At 39.3% G+C, this 24,583-nt stretch overlaps 1 protein-coding gene across 2 annotated transcripts in view; it reads right to left on the bottom strand.

Annotated features, from left to right (window-relative positions):
• The window catches only part of LOC149535333 (putative serine/threonine-protein kinase SIS8), a 196,134-nt gene that overhangs the window by 2,010 nt on the left and 169,541 nt on the right, over window positions 1–24,583 (bottom strand). For both annotated transcript variants that reach the window (XM_089807164.1, XM_089807165.1), the window contains 2 exons: window positions 7,587–7,636; window positions 7,247–7,423 (listed from right to left, as the gene is read on the bottom strand). In XM_089807164.1, the coding sequence (XP_089663290.1) occupies window positions 7,247–7,423; window positions 7,587–7,636 (227 nt within the window). The remainder of the gene's footprint in view (window positions 1–7,246; window positions 7,424–7,586; window positions 7,637–24,583) is intronic.

Below are 24,583 nucleotides of genomic sequence, written 5' to 3'. Positions count from 1 at the left end.
TTACACGACTGTTAGGCCTACCTTGATTGAAGGATTTAAAACTTACAATGAAGTAAGCACTCTGTTAGGAGATTTACCTTGATTCACTTGCCAAAATGTATTAGTACCTGATCCTTCAATCTGCACTCACAATGCTGATTACGGATCTTCTCTTTCCAACCTCTGATCTGAACTCCTATCTGATCTATCTTTACTCTACTCTTCACTGCTTCGCTCGGTCGCTATACTCTGTTACTTCACAACTTTGCTTGCAGCCTCCAAAACATAACTTCTTCGTATAAACATTCACAACACTTCACATCCTTACAAAATAGGGTTTAGGATCTGCCTTTAAAAAGACATCTGTAGAGTCTTCTAGAATAAAATCAACGATCTGGATGTTTCCCCTTTTGCCTCTTAATTTGATTGGTTAACTTTCCTTCATAGGGATTAATGATCCACATCAAAATGCATAACAAACTTTGTAACAAACTCTACGATCATTAAATGTCGTTTACATGTTGGCTCAAAATGGTTTACCTCAAAGTTTGTGCCATTCTAGACATTTTTGTTCAAACTGTGTTACTCGGTACATATTGTCTCTGATGCTTGGTCATAACTGTTCTGCCTGTGGACGCTTGGCCTCAACTAGCTCGACTCCTTTTGCATGACTCGGAATCAACTCTTTCTACTTAGCATTCATTAAACTCGGCAACCATAGAATTGTTCGGCTCTTATAGAGCTCGGCATCAACTCTTTCTACTTTACTCGACATTCACTAAAATCGGCTTGCATAGGGATACTCGACGACCATAGACTTGCTCGGCTCCTCGAGCTTGGCATATACAAGATTATGTACAAGCCTTTAGCAAATACATAACTCAGCCTATATAGAGTGACTCGGTCGCAGTGATGACCGACCAACTCTACCTTCTATATGACTAGGTGTTTGACACTAATAAACAAAAAAACTAGAGAGATCAACACCAGGAACTGGGGCCATACCCAGCGTAAACAAGTATGATGCAGGAGCATCCTGGGTGTAAGGGCAATCTTGCATCACCCAAAAATATTTTATTTTTAGCCTTTTCTATTTTAATAAGGACTAGTAGACAAGGTGATTACTATTTATGAGAACTTGCTATTTTTAGTTAGTTTGTCATACGAGCTCGGAATGTTCTCATTTTCTACAGGAAGGTTCATTTTAGAGATATAAGCCTACCATAAAAATATCATTGCTCCAGCTTAAATATTAGAGAAGTTATTGCAGATTTTCGGTGGAAAAATTTGCAGAAAAATCTTTAGGCTCACTGTTGGAGGCCTTAGAGTGCCCGGATGAGGTCTAAAAACTCGACGGAAAGGCGCTAGGGTTCTTTCTAGCCTATAGATGAAGCGTTGGCGTTTCCGAAAAGTGGTTATAATAGCCAATCAGAGCAATGGTTCATGAGTTATGGCCTTCGGAAATTGGGCTACTGAAATTTCTAAAATAATTTGTCAAAGATGTATTTGGCCAACTCTATGTGTATTGTTAGGATTTGTCGGCCCTAGGTATTAAGTTTGAGCATCTAGAACTTTCCCGGGTGGCATAAAACTGCCTATTTAAGAAAGGCCCGAACATTGTCTAGGACAGCTCTAGGTGATAGTTCACAACACTATCTTGCAGATTATTGTAATGAAGGCGCCCATTTTGGGTTAGCATATTGTAATTGAGAATTTTGTAATTCCGCATTTGCGGTGATAATAAGAAGTCCATATTTTGTTTCTCGCATTTGCTGTTGTTTCCTTGTTTCTGTTATGAGTTTATGGTATTAAGGGGAGTCCCTTGCGACAAAGTAGCTCACTATCATTTTGTCATGGCTTTCTGCTGGTTCATGTTTTGCCTTTCAATTCGTTCTCGATTAAAAATAAAAAATGATAATCATAACATTAAAATCTCAGCTCCACATCTGAATCGCATTTCATTTATGCAAAATTATGCATCATGAAGGCAACAGATAATTACTTTTTAACTCAGACTATTGCTATTCTAATATTGTTATGCTCAGAAATTATTACAGCAGTAGTATTATCAGCAATTTCATCAAATTACACTAACCCAAAAAGGCTGACCTGGATAGTAGAAAAGCCAATCACCAATCTCCTTCAACTTGCTTTAAGCTGTATGGACACCCCAAAAATTGTACGGCAGCTAAGAGAAGGGTGGGATTCCTTTCTGGAAGGCTGTAATAGCCTTGCTGGTGCTTAGTATATGCTGCACTGAATGTTTCCATAGCTTAAATGCCTTTACATGCCTTAATTCCACCTTTGTGTGGAATATGTGAGGTGTACAGTACCTTTTGTGAGCACATATAAAGGTACAGCTGGGGTATTTCACAGCTACTATGAATGTATTATTTTAATTCTTTTCTCATAGTACTCAAAGCATTATAACATATTTTATTTGTTTTTTTCATATGCACAGAACATAAAATCTCTGCTCATACCTGCTTGCACACACTACACTTATATTTTGAGGTTATTTCACCATTTGCAAATATATCATTTGCCTAGAAGTCTGAATAATTTGAATCTTAAAAACTGAAGCTGGCAAACCAGTTTATCCAAAAAATTAATCAAACTTTCTCTCGACCTTACCAAACCTAAAGCAATTCTGCACACCTGTGGATTTTAAGTATATCCACAAGAGATTGGTTGAAATGGGTTTTCATCCAATCAACCAAGAAAGAACCCAAGGATTTCCGTCGTAGAATTGTTCAACCAAAAGCAAAAGCTCTGAAAGCTCTCCAAGAAACAATGTGTCAAGAATCAATTGCTTTTGGCTCTCAACTCTTTTCATATCCATCTTTTAGAGAACTAATTAATTTTCTTTTCTTTTATTCCATTTTCCTGCTCATTAAGTGACAGTTTATAATTAATCCATTAACATAAAATAAAGTCAATTAATACAGCCAAGGTTCATCTTTTAATTAATTAAATATAAATAATTCCGAGAAGCTTAAGACTTCTTCAAATTTCATTACTGATTATACTTTTAAATTAGCCTTAGCTGCTGATGCATAGCATCCAGCCCCAGAGGCGGAGGCGGATGCGTTCAGGTTCTGATACGTAATAGGATGCCCTATGGATGCGCACAGAAGGCACTATCTGGGGCATCTGGATGTGCTTGGATGCTAAATTGAGCATCTAGGAGCATCCAAATGCCTCCATGTGAAAAAGGGCCAGTCAAATTTTTTTTGACCAAAAAACAACTTAAAAACCATTAAAACATATGCAATATATCATTTTATAACATATTTTTGCTCCTAATTCCTAAAAGAGGCCATTCAAGCATTTTTCTTCTCATTTTGTTTGCAGTTTAGCTCTTTTCTCATTTGATCTTCATTTTGGCATTTTGAAGGCAGCATGATTATTTTCAAAGAGGATCATTCATGGGGTGTCAAATAGCTTCCACAAAGGAGTTCTAAGCATCTAATGTAAGCATTTGATCCCATTCTTAAGTCCTTTGATGGTTTTTTTTGAGATTTTGATGATTTGTTTTCATATTTGTGAAGAAAATTTTCAGATTTTTTTTCATTTTTTTTAATACATAAAGAAACAAGTTTAGCTATCTATTTTAAAAATTTTGTATTAGTTTTTTCACTTGTATGCTTGATGTTCATGTTCTTTCTAATTTATATATATATATTTTTTATAATAGCAAGCAATTAGATTGTATTGTGCAAGAATGACCACTACCAGTAGTCAAAGTTCAATGGCAGGGCAAGGAAGCAGTAAATTCAAAATTGATATAGGATCTCCTTTATGGAGACATACCACAAGATTATCACAAGTTATAGGAGATGGGTTACAAATTTGGAAGTGTAATGTATGGTCATAGTAAACCATTCAATAGCTCATATTCTTGGGTCAAACTTCATTTTATGGGCCCTTCTAGAAAAGGAATGAGAATGTGTAAAGGAAGCAAAGATGGAAAAGGGATGATTGATGCACAAGTAGCATGATTTATAAGAGAACAAGAATAGGCTGATAAATTGGTTAGAAGATTGAAAAAATCTTCTTATCAATCACCATCCGGAAATTAAAAAAATGTGATTTCCCACTGATCTAGTTGTATCTTCCAAACATCCATTCTTGCAAGTACCTACCGGAAGAGGAAGATGAAGAGTAGAAATCATCGACCATAAAAGTACATTAGACATGACATTTAAAATGGAGGCAAGGGAGCCTGTTGATCAAGCCATTGCACGTTGCCTATATGCAAATGGTTATCCTTTCAACTTGGTGAAATCATCATATTGAAAGGAGATGGTGACAATCATCAATAAAGCATTGGCTGATTACAAAGGTCCTTGGCATGAAAAGGCACGTACTATCTATTGCAAAAAGAGAAGACTTTTGTAGAAAGATCTCTTCAACTAATTAGAAATTCTTGGATAACTTTGGGTGTTTGTATTGTTTCTAATGGATGGAAAGATACCAAAAAACTGACCATTAATTAAAGTGATTACAATGTCCCCCAAAGAAGCAATGTTTTTGAGGACAATTGATTGTCAAGGGGAAGTGAAAGATGCACACTTCATTTCCAGGATTCTCATTGAAGCCATTGAGATGGTGGCTAGTAAGAATGTGGTCCAAGTGATTATAAAATATGCCAAAAATTCTAGGGGTGCAGGTGCTTTGGTTGAGGCTCGGTATGACAATATTTTTTTGGACATCATGCATCATACATTCCCTCAACTTGGTCATGCAACAAATTGACACTCAAATGAATTGAGTGAAGTAAATATACAAAAAGGGGGAGGAAGTATAGATGTTTGTGACAAACCATCATATGTCACAACCGATATTTTGATCATCCTCCAAATTGGAGTTGCTGAAGGTAAATTCAATTTTTTTGATAAATTGAATATAACTTTGCTTAATATTTATTGACGTATTCTTATCAACTTGCTAAGGTTGTTGAGAGCCGATTTGCATCTCATATTATTATTATGAGACGACTTGTCAAGGTGCAAGAGGCATTGAGCCAAATGGTTATCTCCAACCAATGGGGTATGTGGAAAGCTTCACAATTAGAGAGGGCCCAAAAGGTCAAGGCATTGGTCTTGGACGATGATTGGCTCGTGTGTAATTTTTATTGGATTTCATTGGTCCTATCATGACTAAGCTTGGATTTGCTAATACATATAACCTTATTCAGGGGATCTGTGCCATGGCATGGACATGATGGTTGAGAAGGTAAAACTTTTCATACAAAACACATGAGAATGACCCCACAAAATGTGAGACCTTGTGCAATAAGGTGGAATGCATCACTCATCATCGTTGGGAGAAGATGACCACCCCATTGCACCTCCTTGCATATGCCCTATCTCTGTGGTACTATACGAGGAAGTATTTGCTATGCTAGATAGAATAGCACCATATGTGGACGAAGACGTTGCTACAAGGTGCTAAAAAGCTTTTGTAAGACTCTTCCTAGATCAAAAATTGCACAAAAAAATTAGGACAATATTTGGCTTATTTGCCTTGAGGTAAATAAGGTCGAGTTGCAATGAAGGACCAAAACAACATGGGAGCTATCACATGGTGGTACCTCTATGGTCAGCCATTTAAGCGTCTACAACCTCTTAATATCTAATATCTTCTTTTCACTTTTAATATCTATGTTTAATTTTGTAAACATTGTCTATGTTGCAAGTTCTTCAGCTTCTGAACGGAATTGGAGTACATACTCCTTTATCCACTTCATGAAGCGTAACCAGTTGGGCTTAAAAAAGCTGAAGACTCTGTATATATTCATACCAACTCACATCTTTTTGTCACGTAAGGAGGATCACTACAAGGAAGGGGTAGCCAAGCATTGGGATGTAGAACTTGAGTGTGCAAACTTGGATGCAACAATTCAAGATCTTACTGCAATCATGGTTGATGGTGGTGATAACATCATGACACATGGTGCATCTAGCACACGTGGAAACCATTTTGGGTTCAAATGATCTTGAACTTGTAACAGCTGGTGTAGTTAGAGATGATGAGGATATTTTGCAAATCCATATGATTATAATTCTGAGTAGTGAATCTTGAATCCTTGATTGATGAACATTGAATCATGAACTAATTTTTTATTTTGTAATTGTAATGATTTTCTACAACTTTGATTTGCTTTGGGATCGTGAACGTAGGTGTATATGATATCACTTATTAGTTATTTCAATTTCAATATTTGTGAACTATCAAATATCTTGATCAATGGTGAAGTATCATACTATCAAATGATTTAATTTTGTATATTTCTAGCATTTCTTTGCATATATATATATATATATTCTTTTTTTCTTTTTTTTTTTGGTGGGGGGCGGGGGGGCGTGGTGCTTAAAAAAAATTTTGAAGGCTTGGTATACATTCATACAAACTTGCGTCTTTTGTCATGTAAGGAAGATCACTACAAGGAAGGGGAAGCCAAGCATGGGAAGTAGAACCTGAGTATGCAAACTTGGATGCAACAATTCAAGATCTTACTACAATCATGGAAGAAGATGGTGATAACATCATGGCACATGGTGCATTTAACACAATTGGAGCCGTTTTGGGTTCAAATGATCTTGAACTCGCAGCAGTTAGCGTTGTTGGAAATGATGAGTAATGAATTTCTCAACTCTGATTTGCTTTGCAATTGTGACCATGGACATATATGATATGGCTTATTAGTTATTTCAATTTGAATACCTGTGAACTATCATATGTCTTGATCAATGGTGAAGTATCATACTATCAAATGATTTAATTTTGTATATTCTAGCATTTCTTTGCATACATATGTACACACACACACACACATATCCAAAATCCTCCAAAAAAAAATCGGGCATCCGTGCACCTGATTCTTGAATTCACGTCCGGGAACTTAGAAAATAGCTGACTTAGCTTATAGTAATAAAATAGGCTAATGGTCTCCACTAAATGACTCATTTGAAAAATGGGGATATTACATTCTCATATTCTCATGTTTTCTGAATAATCTACAAACAACAAAAATTAATAATTGATATTATTATTATATGAAAATATTTCTAAATAAATAAGAGTAAACAGAATGCAAGATGCCAGAAAGCATAAATCTAAAATAATTTCAGAAAGGAGAATAGTGGAGACTGTTTTAAGAATGTGTGCAGTCACATAATAGGTATAGTCTTTCTTGAACTTTATATTCGAACATTGTTAATCAAGACTTAACTGCAAAGTACTAAATTTGACATGTACTCACGTGTGCCAACATTGTCTTATGATGTCTGCAATCATAGGATTCATATCATTTGGGATATCAAGTTGTCGATGCTGAAAGCCCACAGCTCCTACTACTTGCATGGGATTCATTCCACCCCATGGCTGCTGAAGTGTAGTAAGTTCCCATAATATTACACCAAAGCTATACACATCGCACCTGCAGTTATATAAACAGTTTTAACCACAAAAAATCAAACTATTTACATAAATACATAAACATCAACCATATATAGCTAGTGTTAGATATGTATCACACATTCAAGTCACATCTCTCACATGGTTTATTACTTTAACTTAATTTGAATGTTAGTCAAACGTACTTTTCATTTGATGGTTCATTGCGCAAAACTTCAGGAGCCATCCACTCTGCCTGCAGTTAAAAAAATGGAAATTCAATAAAAATTCATTGCAAAAAGTAAATGCAATCAATGAACCAGAAAATCACAATAATAGCATTTAGTTACAAAAAGATCTTGTAGCATTAAGATGTGCAAACAAAAAGATATCTTTAAATACTTTAATCTTAAATTCAAAGTCTAGGCCCCACAGAATCTCTCAATCAGAAACTATCCTCATTGATCACGTCTTCAATGCTTAAAATTCTAGAAACCTGGGTATATAGAAGAGGTGATAAAGGGAAATCTTTCTTGTTATCATAACACATTGTTCATATTCCTTATTATGTGAATTCTAGTATGATGTGCATTCCTATTTAATTGACATAATTTTCATGTTTTATATTTCAAGTATAAAACTTCAAGAAAGCCTTACAGTCTGTTTGATTGTCAAGAAAACATTTCAAACTCGGGCAATAAATGACTAAATTATGGCTATATAAACCACTAGAATAGTTAATCCTCCATGGATGTTACAATGGCTGATGTTTGCAAACTTTGTAATATAAAACAATCCACGCTTATGTTCTCTAGGGTCTAAGTCATAATCAGGTTTGATTATTGTTAAGAATAAGAAAACTACCTACTCAAAACAAGCTAGTTACCATAAACCATAGTTACACCGCCCTGGGAGACGGGGGGATGGGGGGACAAGTTTCCGAGACGGGGGGACAGAGGGGCCTTGATTTGGGGACGGCAGGGGGACGGCGGCGAGGGATGGGGGGTGGCGGAAGGAGTAGGGGTGTATATACTAGACATATGGTATAGCATATACCATATCAACTAGAATATCATGATTCATGATCAAATGACAAACAAACAATGAACATTAAACATTGAACATCAGCAAATAATAAATATTAGTCTAAACTCTATATATCAGCCTTCAAATCAATAGTATGAGTATCTAGATTCTACTATCTAATAGTAATCAATGATCATATGAGTCATGACATAAAGATGATTACAATAAGTATCATGTGCCATGAATCATGATATCAAAATAAGTGTATAATGCAAACAAAAACTACAAGTCTCCAAGAGTCCAAATCAAAATGTCAAATCAATGGAGACTCCTTGGTGTCCCCCCACAATGAAGGAGACTTCTTGGTGTCCCCCCTCAATGAAGGAGACTCCTTGGCGTCCCCTCGCATCCCCACACTCGGAGACCTCTAGCCGTCTCGAAGACGTCCAACGGCGGTAGCGCTCTAAGTGGCGCCGCCCGAAACGCCGAGACCCCGTCCCCTTGTCTCGGGGACATCCTCATCTCGGAAACGGCCCAGTTTTTGGGGGGGGATGCGTTCCCGTGTTACACTGCCATAAACCATCACGTATAGAACACCATCATACAAAACAAAATATTAGACACATTAATGCAACTTGATTTCACTAAAAAAGAAAAAGAAAAAAGAAAAATCATATTTCAAACATTTCTCTTTGCTGTATCAATGCAAGAATGCTTTTTTACTTTCCATTGACAATTAGAATGGTTGAATAACAAACAGAAGGAAAGAGTACTTATTCCTTCATCAACTTGACTGAACTTATTCTTGAGAAAGCGTGACTGCTACTCATTACGTAGAAACATGAGCTAGAGCATTGATTTAAGAAGGAAACCCATTCTAACAGAATGTACCTCAAAAATTCTGTCCTTTATATTTAGATATACACAACACTAACACTACCTCATAAAACAATCTAAATGTCACAAACAATTATGTTGAGATAACAAGGGCAGTACGTGCATATTCAAGTAAATCATACAGTGCACTTGCTAGAGGGGGTTTACATTATATATAAATTCTTTTGGAATTTTTTTTTGGAATTTTTTTTTATTAAGGAAAAAACAGGTTTTGATGGGACCCCGCAAACCCGTTACAAACAGATTTTAAGGGTGATTGGGAACCCAACTAATATGAGATGCTGCAACAGATAGAGCATTTGCAAACCAGCAGCCCAAAGCCAGCAAACAGACAATAGCTAAAAATCACATAGCATGCAAAGCACTAGCTTCCCCCAAGAACCCAACACACGAGGTCAAAGCCTTATATCAAAGAGAAAATCTCCTAAGAAGATCCAATGGATTTTGAAGGCTCCCTGAACCATAAAATAGGGTCTTTAACATGGCTCCCAAAAGTTAAAACCATCACCACAGACTGCCACATAAGATAGAGCATCAAAGAGTAGGCAGAAACTATGGGGTTTAGGGAAGCACCCCAAACCAAACTAGGTTTTGACTTGGCTCCAACAACGACCTTGGGTTTTAAAATGGCTCCCAAAACCATATCAGAGATTTGAAGAATCCCCAAATAAAAACAGGCCACATCAGGAGGTAATTCAGGAAAAAACTATCTAGAAGCTAGGGTTTTAACATGGAACCACAAACCAACCATTTATGGGCAACAAAGATTTTCCAAAAGAACAGATCCAATCCCCCAGGAAATATTTCCCAGAAGAACAGACCCAATCCCCCAACAAAACTCTCCTCCACCTATATAGAAGGGGATACCACCTCTATAAGATAGTTTGAAGAAAGAGTCATCCTCCTTGAAAACCACTTCTAAAACCACCCCTCCTTACAACAATCAGCTGCAAGGGAAAGCCACTCTGTGCCACAGTCAACCTCACCCTCAAAACACATCACCAACTCCATAGATGACAAATCCATTAGTAGGAAATGAAAGCAAAGGAGACAACAACAAAAAGCACCCAGCCCACCAGTCAGGTGCAAAAGGAACCTCATAAAAACAAGGGAAGGCTTTGCCTCTATAGAAGTCTCCAAAGGAAGAAGCGGAATAGAGCCCCTAAGAGTCCACCAAAACAACGGGAAAAAGAAGCACCGGACTGCATCTAGGAACTGAACAACCCCAAAACTTGAAAGCCTCCTTAACCAAAAACATCCAAAGGCCAGAGTGGGCCCTTGAGAAAAATTTCAGTGTCCAACTAGTCACAACTAGAAAAACCAAACAACCAAAGAAAGGAAAAATCTCCCCTTTGCCTTAACAAATGAGCTAATCTCGCAGCCAACAAAGAAACAAAGGTGCAAAAAGAAAAAGAGAGCATAGAAGCTGCACTACTGAACAAAGCAAGACCAAAGCCGCTATAGGAACTGGATCCACACCATTCAAGGAAACCAGCCACATGCAAGGAAGATACACAACCAGAAGAGACAGGCCTCACAAAGGGGAGTGAAGTAAAGCATGCATTAATAGAAGCCAGCCTCATAGCTTCAACCACAAACGATGGATCAGAATAGCACTGTGGCTCATAAAAAAGCAACTAAATCCTTGCCCACTCACCCACAGAAGAGCCCCATCAAAAACCATCCAGAACCTAGCATCTTTCACCCACAAAAAAAATTACTTCTATCAATGTCCAGGTCTTCTCAACCAAGCCTCCAACCCAAGTGGACCTAACCAAAAGCTTCCAGAAGAATCCCCTAGCCACAACAAAGGACTTCAAATAGCACCGGCAGGAAGCATCTACACTTAACAAAGTAAGTAGAAGTCACAGAGATGATTGGAGCAACTCCAAAGAAAACAACTGCCTAAATTAGAGATGAAAAATAACCTGGAAGAATGGTCACATTCAAGAGGAACCACAAAAAGTAGACTACGGGACAAGCCTTCCTAGCAGTTGCAACCACAGAATCTACTCAAAATGATACATAGGCTCACCAAAAGTCTTGCTAAGCCTCACTTTTTAGCTTCCTCGCAGTAATTAATTGCTTTTGGCACAAGGAAGTGGTTTCATTTTCAGATCAAATCTGTCTTCAGATTCATGCGAGCTGAAAAAGTGGCATTTTACCTTGAAGGATGTGGACCCCGCATGTCCATTGATTGACACAACTGTAGACTACACACGTGTCGCATGGGCAGGAGCTTTTGGATTTTCCTTTGCTTGAAATTGGGCTGATGGCACACAGCGATGACACAGCGCGTATAGGCGAGCATTCTGAATTTGCCTTTCTTTTGAGCTTCAGAAACCTCTGCAGTTTTGACATGTGACACATGCTATAGTGAATGCTCTGAAAGTAAAAGCTCTTTGAGGGAATATAGCTCACCATCTTGTTGGATACTATGTCAATTTGGTAGTTTAACGACCCCAACTTTGCGGGGTCATAACTTTCCACTCGGTGCTTAGAATTTTGAACATAAATTATTAGAAAGGTCATCAAAAGATCTATTTCAGTCCATTAACACAATGCCTCCAGCAAACTGAGTTAAGGGACAAGCAACAATTTCGACCCCTCTATTTCGCTTTGAAGACCTTTGAAAATGGACATTTGTAGAATACAGAAAAATACCAGATAAAGATTTTTCTAATTTTCTAATTTTTGCACCTTTTGTCACTTTTGCACTGCCTCTAATCACCTTTGGACTACTGTGGATGAATGTTGCAGTCGATAACATCTACAATAATTTCATACATGATTTCTATAAAAAGAATTCATTTCAAATATTTTTGCTTGGCTCTATTGGTGCTTGAAAATTTGAACAATGCTTCAACAAGAAATACAAGTAAAACTCATTTCAAACTGCTCACAATAAACTTTAAATCTCTATATTCACCTAAATAAACTTGTTGAAATGTTTTTTCCTTAATTTTTAATAATTTTTACTAGATAATTTATTCCTCAAAAACCATGTCTACCACTCAATACAAATAGATATGAGCTACAATACAGATTTTAAAAGGAAAACTCACCTAACCAAATATAGCCTCCAAGATTCTATGTGATCTAAAACTCACTGCATAAAAGAGTTTATATATTATCATCAATATTATCATCAATATCCTAAAACAACCTCCTGTGTTGAAGTGAATGGAAGTATACTATCACACAAACAAATCATTAGGCACACTTATTAGATAAGCTAAATTTATTAATGTCCAATAGAAGACCACAAAGCGAGTCAAAGGGACTGCCAAAAACAAGAAAAGGGGCTTGCGCAGAGCAGGGACAGGAAATAGTACCTAAAGAAAAGAAACAGAACAAAAGGAACAACCAAAAGAGGGATAAAGAGAGGGGAAGAGGGGAGGGGGGTCCCAACTAGGAAAAAATGCAACCCCAACTACAAAATATGCTCTGCCGAGAAGAACCTCAATTCAAAAGGGTAATTTGAGGAGCTAGCAGGAGTTTTGGATTCCTTCTAACACTTTCTGGAGGGAGAGGAGAACTATTGCAAAAGAGAGCAACTCCTGGAAACCCCATGCTGAAAATGGTTAGAAGGGGAACCAAGCTAGCGCTTGGTACCACGTGCTGAGTGAATCTTGGAGAAGGAGGTGATAAAGATGACAAGATTGACTAGTATTGTGGCACTGATGCTATAAAGTATAATGAAAAGTCCTGGAGCATAGTGGTCTCTTGAATATATATCTAAAAAAATTGGAGAGGGATTGAGCTTCCTTAAAGAGGCAATAGAATTTGCATTTGATCCCATAGTATATAGGACAAACGAAAACGAAAGGCTCCTCATGCTGAATATCACTCATACAACATAACCAACAAATTCTACTCTCTCTATCCAACAAATGATCAGACTCAATGTGAAGACGATGAGAATCCACCCTGAAGGAACCAAGGGGAATTTTGAGAGAATGTGCCCAGTGGTGGGATAAGTAAAGAGGACAAACAATGAGTCAATCTCTCAGCTCCAAAAAGTGCTTAGCATAGAATGCCATCTTTGGGCAAAGACACCTATAGCGGTTAGCCCTAGTGTGGATGAACTACATTAAATGTATTTTATGACAAACTTGTTCAACTCCTATATAGATGGGAGGAGATAGTGACGAGCATCCAAAGAGAACTATAAGGGAGGGAGATGATCCATCTTACTCCCAAAAAACTCAAGAAGGGCCAAGACTTTATCAAACCAACCATGGGCTTGACCCAAAGAAACAAAACCGACAATGGAATCAGAAGAGAAGTAAAAGAGGTAGGTGTTTTTGGGCTGCCCCTCCCTAAAATAGGAAAAACTCTACAAGCAATACAAAAACCAAATAAGGTCAAAGATTGCCCCAAGTCTAAAGAAGTGAGACTCAAACTCAATAAGAATGATCTTATGAGGGACAATCTGCTTGAATTTGATGATGCACCAAAGGAAAACTTGAATGGTTAAACCTGCTCTGTAGAAGCCCAATTAGACTCCAAAAGGAGTGGCCATCAAACCACAACACCATAAGATACCATAAGATAAGATAATATAAGATAATCTATTATTGTCCAATAAGAGACCACAAACAGGCCTAAGGGAATGAAGATACAATAGGAACCTAGAAGGTAGCAGGACCACCAAACGGTGTCCAAGTAAAAGGGAGCAAATAGAGCAAGAAGCCAAAAAAGGGAAACAAAATCAAAAAAGGCAAGATTACGAGACCACGAAACAAATAGCGGTTCGTAGTTGTCAAAAAGAAGCCCAAAATCGAAGGATAACTATTTGTGGGCAGAGACGTCTGAGCCCGTCGTTAGAGAAAGGGGGGCTACTGTTGCTAACGATGTAAGTGCATAAGATACTTTGTGTGGCCTCACTGATCTCGTGTGAGCAACAATGGACGGGTTCCAAGCCCACTGGGTTCCTCTGGGAGAGGAGTCTTGAGTGAAGAAGAAGGTGATAAGCTAGTGAAGGGACGCTAACCTATGGGGGCATAGCTCCTGAAGAGTGAGATCCCAAAGATGAAAGGCCTCTTGGAGATAGAGTGCAAGACATCGCTGATCATTAGATCTAAAGGAGGAGAGTGACCCACACTCTCTGAATAAGCAATGAAACTTCCCACAAATCTCGTAGTAGATCGAACAATAGAATAGAAAATGGATCTCTGTCTCAGCCACACCCATGTCACAATACTGACAAATCTGCTCATCCCTACTGGTCTAGTGATCTGTCTGGATACGAAGCCGATGAGAGACAACTTTGAAAGAACCTAACTGGATACGAAGAGCATGAGGCCATCACGTGGAAGAGTAGTAAGGTCAAACAATGATGTCATCTTGAATGTGAATATAGTGCTCTGCATAAAAGGCCATACGAGGGCAGAGGCTGCCCGACAGGTCAACCCAAGTCACGTGGATAAATCTCCTATAAATGTCCATCCCAGTGATGTCATGTCCCCATTTTTAGCAGCTCCTGCAGTTGCTGTCATGTCCCCTCTCTAGTCTGACTAGCATAGTTATGGCCTATTATTGGAGTCTCGTAGGCTAGCAGTAGTGGATAGAGACTCATATTGGATACTCAATGACCAGAGTTGGTTGTATAGTTAGTTTGAGAGTCAATTAGGGCAGTTGCTTAATCTTAGGAATTTCCCTAGAATTTAGGAGGTTGTGGTAGTGATCAAATTTGAGGTTTCCTTGGGACCAATAAATGGTTTCAGTTTTAGGGTGATAGGATATATTCCCTAGTTTTTAGGGATGGGACTGTCAGTTGGCGCACATTGCCTGGCATTAGTCACAAGCAGGTGACAGGACCAGTTCACTGGTTATTTGGTTGGTTTGGCTTTCCAGCTGAATAAAAGAAAATATTAATATTTCCTAAGTTTGCATTTATATAAATTAAAATAAAGCTATTTATATAGCTAATTGGAGTAATAAGGGGATTTTGGTTTCATCTGGTTAGACAAGCCTATGTGTTATAGCTCATTGGAAAGGTCTTGAATTATTATAACTTATTTTCATCATTCGGAAACCTTCGAGCACCTAGAGTTATGTTATTTAAGAAAAGGGGTGTTTTTCCTATACATAAAGGCCTTTTAATTGAGAAGATGCCATTTTATAATAAAGGGAAAGCCACATTCTCTCTTTAGGGTTCGATTGGCTTTGAGAGGGAGATAAAAGGAGATGTTGGCTCATTCTTTCATCATCTTTTACATCTTCAATCTTGGTATTTGCGATTTTTCTCTAAGGAGCGATTCTAGAGGACTAGGACGCAAACCCTAGAGCTTGGCTATTGGGACGCAAACCCCAATAGGTGGTTTCAGCAGCATTCTACAGTATTGTTTCAGCAATTGACAAAGATTGTTAAGTTCAGTGTTTGGGGGTGCTTGTGCATTACACATTGGGGGTCTTGTTTGGCACGTTGGGATCTTCTTGCTGCCTTGGTGTCACTATAGCAGCCGTATGACTACCTTTCAGTTGGCATGTGGTTTGTTGGTTGGCTTACGTCAGCCATCTCTACCCTTTTGGTGCGTGGCTGGTCCATTCTTGTAGCGGGCGTCATCATTCCTTGTTTGTAAACACCTTTGTTGGCATACTGATTGCATATCTTGCTTGGTACGATTTGTGGCTATTCTAGTTGACTGAATATTATATTATTGCACGTTGTTTCTAGTCTATTTCATATTTGCTATTGTTGTTAATTATTGTTTTACTTTATCTAGAAAATAAAAAAGAAGAAACAATCCTTTTGCAACTTCTATCTAATTCTCTAAGACCACAAGGAAAGCACAGGAAAATCTATTATTTAATCAAAATTTATAGAAGTTCAGTGAAACGATCCTTTTGGGATCTTTGAGTGGTATCAGAGCCTGAATCCTACTAGCCTGTAGGGTTTCAATGAAATTATCACAACAGGTTACAGAAAAAGGTTTGATAATTCATTTCAGCATTTGACATCTATTTTCATATATCTTCTATGCATCCTGGTGGAGAAATACACAGGCTCTACGAGCGCAGGAGAAATCAGTGGTGAGCAAAGGCTGCCAGAGAAGCAGAGGCACCAGCTATGGGTGAGGCACAGGGTGCTGCTGGTGACGGCATGTCTACGGAGATAGAGGAGAGAGTTCATGAGAACTCTGTTACTACGCAGCCCAAGATAGTCTAGACACTGGATAGATTACAGGATACCCTGGAGCAGATAGAATTGGATAGGCGTGGAGGTAGACAGGAAAAACAGGGAAGGAGCAGGTTAGTTTCCGTTGTAGGAAGCCAACACAGTCATTGATCCCATGTCTCGACAGAGCACTCCCTTCATTCCCATAGGTAGGAACGTGGACGTATTCTTGCTCTCGATAGACCTTTATTGCCTCAGTTTGGGCAAGTTGAGCAACCAAAACAGGTGGAGCTACTTGAGGTTGGATTCTAGGATTTAGTCATGGCAGCTACAGCTGAGTGGAGAACCCTACCCCCAGAGGTTAGGGATGTTTTTCCTTTTCCACAGTATTGTGCATAGCGTAAGGATAACACCAGGTTCAGAGGAGACAGGGGCTACAGACCACAACAAAACAATGACCTCAGTAGAGCTACTGGGAAGATCGCACTAGCTACCTATGATGGCACAGGTGATACGAGCACACGAGCTTGGGTGCATAAGTTGGATATCTAGAGGCTATACAGTTTGTGGTTTTGCATTTAGACGAGGTTGCCTATGATTGGTGGCACCATGGATTGGTCACCCAGGATCACGCCATGGTTCACTCCTATGCTGAATTCACTGAACGACTCATTGCTAGGTTTGATCGTAAAGACAAAGAGCTTTACTACCTAGAGTTGGCACATATTAGGCAGACAGGGAACATGGAGTCTTTTGTGAATGAGTTCCAGTGTATTGCAGTCATGGTTCCGGACATGTCTCATAGTCGTTGTGTGATGCTTTTCATAGAGTGTTTGCAGGACCGGCCGAAGGGACTGGTATGAGCATTCAGGCCAACTACCCACAAGAAGGCCATTGATGTTACATTTAGACTAGACACCCCTCCTACTCTTTATCAGGCAGATAAGAAACCTTTCAAGGATTCTCAGCCTCCCCAGAAGGTCAACACTACCTAGGGTAGAGGGGGACCACCTTATAGATCTCCTAGGATGGACCAGGAGTCGAGGAATGAGCTGAGGAGGAAGAAACTATGCTTCTCCTGTAAGGAGCCATGAGAGCCTGGACATCATTGCCTTGGTAAAGGCAAGGTTCATTTGATAGAAGTGACATTTGAGATAGGCGAGAAGATCCCTAATACTGATATTGAGGATAGTCTGGAGGAAGTTGAGCAGGGACACCCACAGTTAGAGCTAGACACTCTGAAGCCTTTGGCGTCAGCTAAAGTGACTATGGCTACTCTCTCTAGTTATCCCAGATTTCATGCCTTTCATTTGAAAGGTACATTGAGAGGCCAGTGAGTTATGAGCTTAGTAGACATAGGTGCCACACACAACTTTATTGACCAAAAGCTATTTGACAGGCGTGGGTTCCAATTCGAGGAGTTTGTTGGTTTTGGAGTGAAGGTTGCAGATGGTGCCATTTTGAGCTGCACTTAGAGGATTCCTCAGCTTAGCATCCAGATGGGGGACTATACTCTGACAGATGATTTTTATGTGCTACCCCTGGAGGATTATGATGTAGTTTTGGTATGCAGTGGTTACAAGGTATTGGGCGATACATCATTGACCACCACCGCATGCAGCTGGAGTTTCTTTCTGGAAGGAAGAAGACTATCTTGACGGTGGCTTTAGACGGTGATCCTAAGGAGGTAACTTCCCACAGGATGGAGACTATCATTCGTCATGATGACATACTATGGGCTACATGTTGTTTTGTGAGACCAAAATACCTACACCTCATGATGGCAGGGCCTTTCATGTAGACATACAGTCAGTGATGGATCGACATGGTCGAGTCTTTGGTGATATACCTCCTAGTGTACCTCCTAATAGAGGTTTCGAGCAATGGGATAGAGATGGAGGATGGGGCTAAGCCCGTGATTACTACCCCATATCGTCATCCTAGAGTATACAAGGGTGAGATTGAGAGGACCATCCATGAGTTACTAGATATAGGATTCATTCACCCTAGCTCTAGCCCTTTTGCTTCTTCTGTAGTGCTTGTTAAGAAGAAGGATGGGACTTTGCGGATGTGTATTGATTACAGAGCCTTGAACAAAATAAAATCAAGAATAGATACCCCATTCCACGCATTGATGAGTTGTTAGATGAGCTACATGGAGCCATCTACTTCTCGAAGATTGATATCCATTCGAGCTATCATCAAATTCATGTGTGGGATGAGGACATGCACAAGACTGCTTTCCGTTGTCACTATGGGCACTATGAGTTTTTGCTGATGCCTTTTGGCCTCACTAATGCACCTGCCACCTTCTAGTCTTGTATGAAGCACATCTTCAACAAGCAATTGAGGAAATCGGTTTTGGTGTTTTTTGGTGACATATTGATTTATAGCTGGACATGGGAGGATCATCTCAGACACATTGAGGAGGTGCTTAGCATCATGGAGAGTCAGTCTCTATTTGCTAAGTTGTCCAAATGTGAATTTGGACTCAGAGAGATTTTATACTTGGGTCAGGTGATCAGTGCAGAGGGAGTGAAAGTGCATGAGAAGAAGATTCAAGCAATTCGCGATTGGCCCTCTCCCAGGAACATTACTGAGTTGCGTGGGTTCCTTGGTTTGTGTGCCTATTATAGGGGGTTCATGAGGGGATTCTCTTAGTTAGCAACACCTTTAATAGATCTCACGAAGAAGGGAGCCTTCAGATGGACAGAGCAGGCACATGGAGTCTTTGAGAGACTCAAGGAGGTTATGAGCACTTGTCTAGTTTTGGCACTCCTTGATTTCTTGCAGCCATTTGTACTTGAGTGCGATGCTTCCGGTGAAGGCATAGGGGTGGTGTTGACGCAGAACAGACACCCCATTCCCTAAAAGAGTAGGAAGCTGTGAGATAATGATAGGTTGTATTCCACATATGACAAGGAAATGTTGGCTATCATGCATGCATTAGCCAAATTCAGACAATACCTTGTTGGCAGCAAATTTGTGATGAGGATGGACCATAATAGTTTGAAATAGTTTCTTGATCAGATAGAGCTTAATGATAGACAACAAAAGTGGGTAAGCAAGGTGCAGGCGTATGATTTTGACATAGAGTTTGTCAAGGGGAAGAACAATACTATTGTTGATGCACTTTCTATGAAGCCATCACTTGCTGCCCTATGTTCATTGAGCAAGATTTCGGCAAATTCTAAGGCTCAACTTTTACTTGAGTATTCCAAAAATAAGCATGCTTGTGAGATAATGGATGGGTTGACACAGGATGACGGATATAGTGTAGTGGATGATGTCATCTACTACAATGGCAGGGTCTACCTTGTTCCTGAATCACAGTTGAAGGAGCACATTTTGCATGCTTACCATGATACTCCTACAGTAGGACATCCAAGTTATGGTAAGACCTATAGGGCGGTACAAGAGAGATTCTCTTGAAAGGGTTTTAAGGATGATGTCTTACACCATGATCGTGAATGCATGACTTGTCAACTAAACAAGTCAGAGCATACTTTTCTGGCTGGATTTTTGTAGCCTCTGCTTATACCGAAGCAGAACTGGATAGGAATATCTATGGACTTCATTACAGGTCTTCCTCGAGTTCAAGGGGAGGATTGTATTTATGTTGTGGTGGATAGGTTGACTAAGTATGCCCACTTCTTTCCTATTGTAGCGAACTTCACAACTTCATAGGTAGCCGAGTTGTTTTTTAAGAGAAATTTAGACTCCATGGTCTCCCCAAGACCATAGTGAGTGACAGGGACAGTAGGTTCATGAGTTCCTTCTGGCACGAACTTTTCAGGCTAGCAGGCACAGAGTTGACTCCCAGCACTAGCTACCATCCTTAGACAGATGGACAGACTGAGGTAGTTAATAAGTGGGTAGAGGGGTATTTGCGCAACTATGTGTCAGGGCAGCAAAAGGCATGGGTGCATTGGCTGTATTTGGGCGAATATTGTTATAATACTATGCACCACATGTCCATTGACATGACTCCCTTCAGAGCTCTTTATGGCTATGAGGCATTATCTTTTGTTGATTTGGCTTGTAGTGACAGTAGAGTTCCCTTGGCGCAAGATTGGTTGCAGGAGAACCAAGATATCATGAGATCTCTTAAGGAGAACTTGCACCATGCTCAGAATCAGTAAAATATGTACGCTGATCAACACAAGATAGAGAAAGCATTTGAGGTGGGTGACATGGTTATCCTTCATCTATAGCCTTACAAACAAAGCACCCTTAAATAGGAAGGAGCTGAGAAGCGCAAGCCTCATTTTTATGGACCTTACAAAGTACTCAGGTGAGTTGGAGAGGTGGCCTATGAGATTGAGTTATCACTAGATAGTAGGGTTCATAATGTGTTCCATGCGTTATGCCTAAAGAAGGCACTGGGGCAGTATATTATGGCATCATAGGATTTACCTCCTTTGGACGAGGAGGGTAAATTGACTTTGGTCCTTGAGGAGATTCTGGAGGTCAAGGAGAGATGATTGAGGAGTAGGGTGATTCAGAGTACTTGATGAGATGTAGAGATTTACCCATAGAGGACGCAACCTGGGAGGATGAGTCCATTTTGCAGCATCCAACATTGAAGTTGCCTGTGGGCAAGCATCTTTGAGAGGGAAGGACTTTCATGTCCCCTCTCTAGTCTGACTAGGAGTCTCGTAGGCTAGCAGTGGTGGATAGAGAATCATACTGGATACTCAATGACCAGAGATGGTTCTACAGTCAATCTGAGAGCCAATCAGGGAAGTTCCTTAATTTTGGGAATTTTCCTAAAATTTAGGAGGTTGCAGCAATGATCAATTTTGAGGTTTCTTGGGACCAGTATACGGTGTCAATTTCAGGATGATAGGGTATATTCCCTAGTTTCTAGGAGCATCCCTAGTTTTTAGGGATGGGGCTGCCAGTTGGCCCACATTGCCCGACATCAGTCACAGGTTATTTGGTTGGTTTGGCTTTCTAGTTGAATAAAAAGAAATATTAATATTTCCTATGTTTGTGTTTAAATAAATTTAAAAAAAACTATTTATATAGCTAATTGGTGTAATAAGGGGATTTTGGCTTCATCTGGTTAGACAGGCCTATGTGTTATAGTTCATTGGAAAGGTTTTGAATTATTATAACTTATTTTCATCATCTAAAGACCTTCGGGCACCTAGAGTTATGTTATTTGAGGAAATGAGTGTTTTTCCTATACATAAAGGCCTTTTAATTGAGAAGATGCCATTTTATAATAAAGGGAAAGGCATTTTCTCCCTTTAGGGTTCGATTAGCTTTGAAAGGGAGATAAAAGGAGATGTTGGCTCATTCTTTCATCATCTTTTACATCTTCATTCTTGGTATTTGCGATTTTGCTCTAAGAAGCGATTTTAGAGGACTGGGACACAAACCCCAAAGCCTGGCTATTGGGTTGCAAACCCGAATAGGTGGTTTTAGCAGCATTCTACAGTATTGTTTCAGTAGTTGACAAAGATTGTTAAGTTCAACGTTTGGGGGTGCTTGTGCATTGCACATTGGGGGTCTTGTTTGGCATGATGGGATCTTCTTGCTGCCTTGGCGTGACTATAGCAGCCGTACGGTTGTCTTTCAGCTGACACGTGGTTTGTTGGTTGGCTTATGTCAACCATCTCTACCCTTTTGGTGCATGGCTGGTCCATTCTTGCAGCTGGCGTGATCATTCCTTGTTTGTAAACACCTTTGCCAGCATACTGATTGCATATCTTGCCTGGTACGATTTGTAGCTATTTTGGTTGACTAAATATTATATTATTGCATGTTGTTTCCAGTCTATTTCATATTTGTTGTTGCTGTTAATTATTGTTTTACTTATATTTGGAAAATACAAAAAAGAAAAAACAATCCTTCTGCAACTTCTGTCTAATTGTCTAATAAGACCACAAGGAAAGCACAGGAAAATCTATTATTTTAATTAAAATTTATAGAAGTTCAGTGAAACGATCCTTTTGGGATCTTTTAGTTGGCTTGGTCAGTTCACCATTGTGACCCTCGTGAGCTGACAGTGGGATTTAAGGGTCTTTGTTGTGGGGTTATAGGATTTCCAGCAGCCTATGGTGTGTTTTGGCTCCATTTGAGGGACTTACTAAGTCAGTTGTTGGTTTCGATGAGCTCAATTGAGTTAAAGGAGTTATTAATGTTCCCAATTTTATTTCGAGCTTCTAGTTTGGGGTCCAAGATTCTTGGAGGGAGCGCCTATTTATAGTAAGTCACCCCGTCAGGTTCATTCAACACCTTTTTTCACGAGGATCACTCTAGTGTTGTTAGATTTTGATTTTGATTCTTCTTTAGTTGTTTTCGCAAGACGGGTGAATTATTATTATTCATCTAAATATGTTGAGGTTGCCATTTTGTTGGCGTTGTATGTTGTTGGAACGGGGTTGAAAAGTTTTAAATCGTGGGCACAAGAAACAGTGGCATTGTGTTAGAAAATTATGTTATGGTGGAAAAGGTCATTTTTGGGAGCCAAAAAAAATTAATAAATTATATTGACACTTTATTATATTTTAATGTTGTGTCGAGGAAGCTTCTTAAGTGGAGTTCATTTGGGAAACTTGTGCTATTTGGAGATTATAAATATGAACCCACTTGATGAGAAAAGCATCCGATCATTTGATTATTTTATTTTTCTTTATCCTCTTTGTGACATTTTCCTAAAGTCCTGAATTTTTATGCCTCTGCTGAGGTATAAGGGTATGGAGTTTTGAGTTATTGGGACCGTCTCATACTGTATCTACTGTGGCTGAGAAGATAATTTATTTGCATCGTCCGTTACTATTCAACTGTGGCTAGGAAGATAATGTGGTGCTGAAGAAATTCAGTGATTTGGGTTACTGATTTGAATGCCCTTTATATTTGCTGTTGTAGGCATTTATAATTCCGCTATCCAGGGGTTAGAAATTGGTGAATGTTGCAAGAGTCTATGAGCTGTAAGAGCTTTGAATTTTCTGAATATTTTGTTGGTGAATGCCCAAACATAGGCGATCTGATTTTACAAATCTGAACGCCAACAGTGGCGTGACTTTCCTGTACTGCTGTGGTATTTCTATTCCTGGTCGGGCCTTGGAAGAATAATGACACTCCTAGTGTTTTAAGGATCTGTTATAGCTGATGCAAGTGTAGCATTCCAGGTTGAAGGAAGTTGATGTGAACATTGTCTTCCATCTGCTATTCTGGAAATAATCATTGGAAGACCAGGTTCTCTAATAATATTGTAATTTTCTCTTTTTCCAATATAGGTATAGTTTGAAACAGTTAACTGCAAACATGAGTACTGAATTGATCTATATATATTGCAACAGTCAAACAAGTTTTTTTAGCGTCATGCTATTTCCTATTGAGAATTAATAAATCTTAGTTTGTGAAGTCCAAACTTGTTGCACAATTAATGAGAGTTATATGCAGCATTAGTAAATTCAATTATAACTGCATTCATTAGCAATATAGAGTTAGCTAGCCAAGTGTTTGACATAATGCCCAACCAATGAATTTATGAATAAATTGTGGTTGATTAGCCATAACCAGACTAAGGGTTACAACAGGTGATCTCATTCAGCTTCTCCTGTGGGGGAAGGAGGTAAGCGGGAGCATCCAAGGGGTACTAAAAGGGAGGAAGGCGGTCAATATCAATATCCATAGAGCTAAGGAGACAGGAGACCTGGGCATACCAGCATCTACCACAACCAATGGGGTCAAGGGCAGCAATTGAGGCTGAGGAACAATAGGACAAGTAGGAATAATAGTATCTGCCATCAATAGAGCCCACAAATCCCCTTAGTCTGTGAAGTAACCAAACCAAGTCAAAGACCGTGCAAAGTCTAAAAGGATGGGCACCGAACTCGGCCAAAATAATACTGGTAGGAGTGGTTCGCTGACATTGGATAAAGCAACGAAGAAGAAGAGTTTGCACCCTCTCCACCGAAAGCCCAACCAATCAGTGGCCAATAAGGAGGGCCCCCAAATAGTTGAACCATAAAGAGCGGTAGGTCTAACTAGGGGGTCTAAGATAGAAATCTTAGATGTGGTATCTTGAAAATGGTGTTTGAAGCACTATCTCTCAAGCAAAGCAAGTGAACTAAGCCCTTTATTGACCCGCGGTGTTAAGGTTGGTCTCATATTGATACACAGCCCGGAGAACCTGATGCC

The sequence above is a fragment of the Cupressus sempervirens genome, chromosome 10, assembly GCF_028749045.1.
Source record: "Cupressus sempervirens isolate cs-2001-9-10 chromosome 10, ASM2874904v1, whole genome shotgun sequence".
In the NCBI taxonomy this organism is placed as follows: domain Eukaryota; kingdom Viridiplantae; phylum Streptophyta; class Pinopsida; order Cupressales; family Cupressaceae; genus Cupressus; species Cupressus sempervirens.
This window is presented reverse-complemented; position numbering and strand designations above follow the sequence as displayed.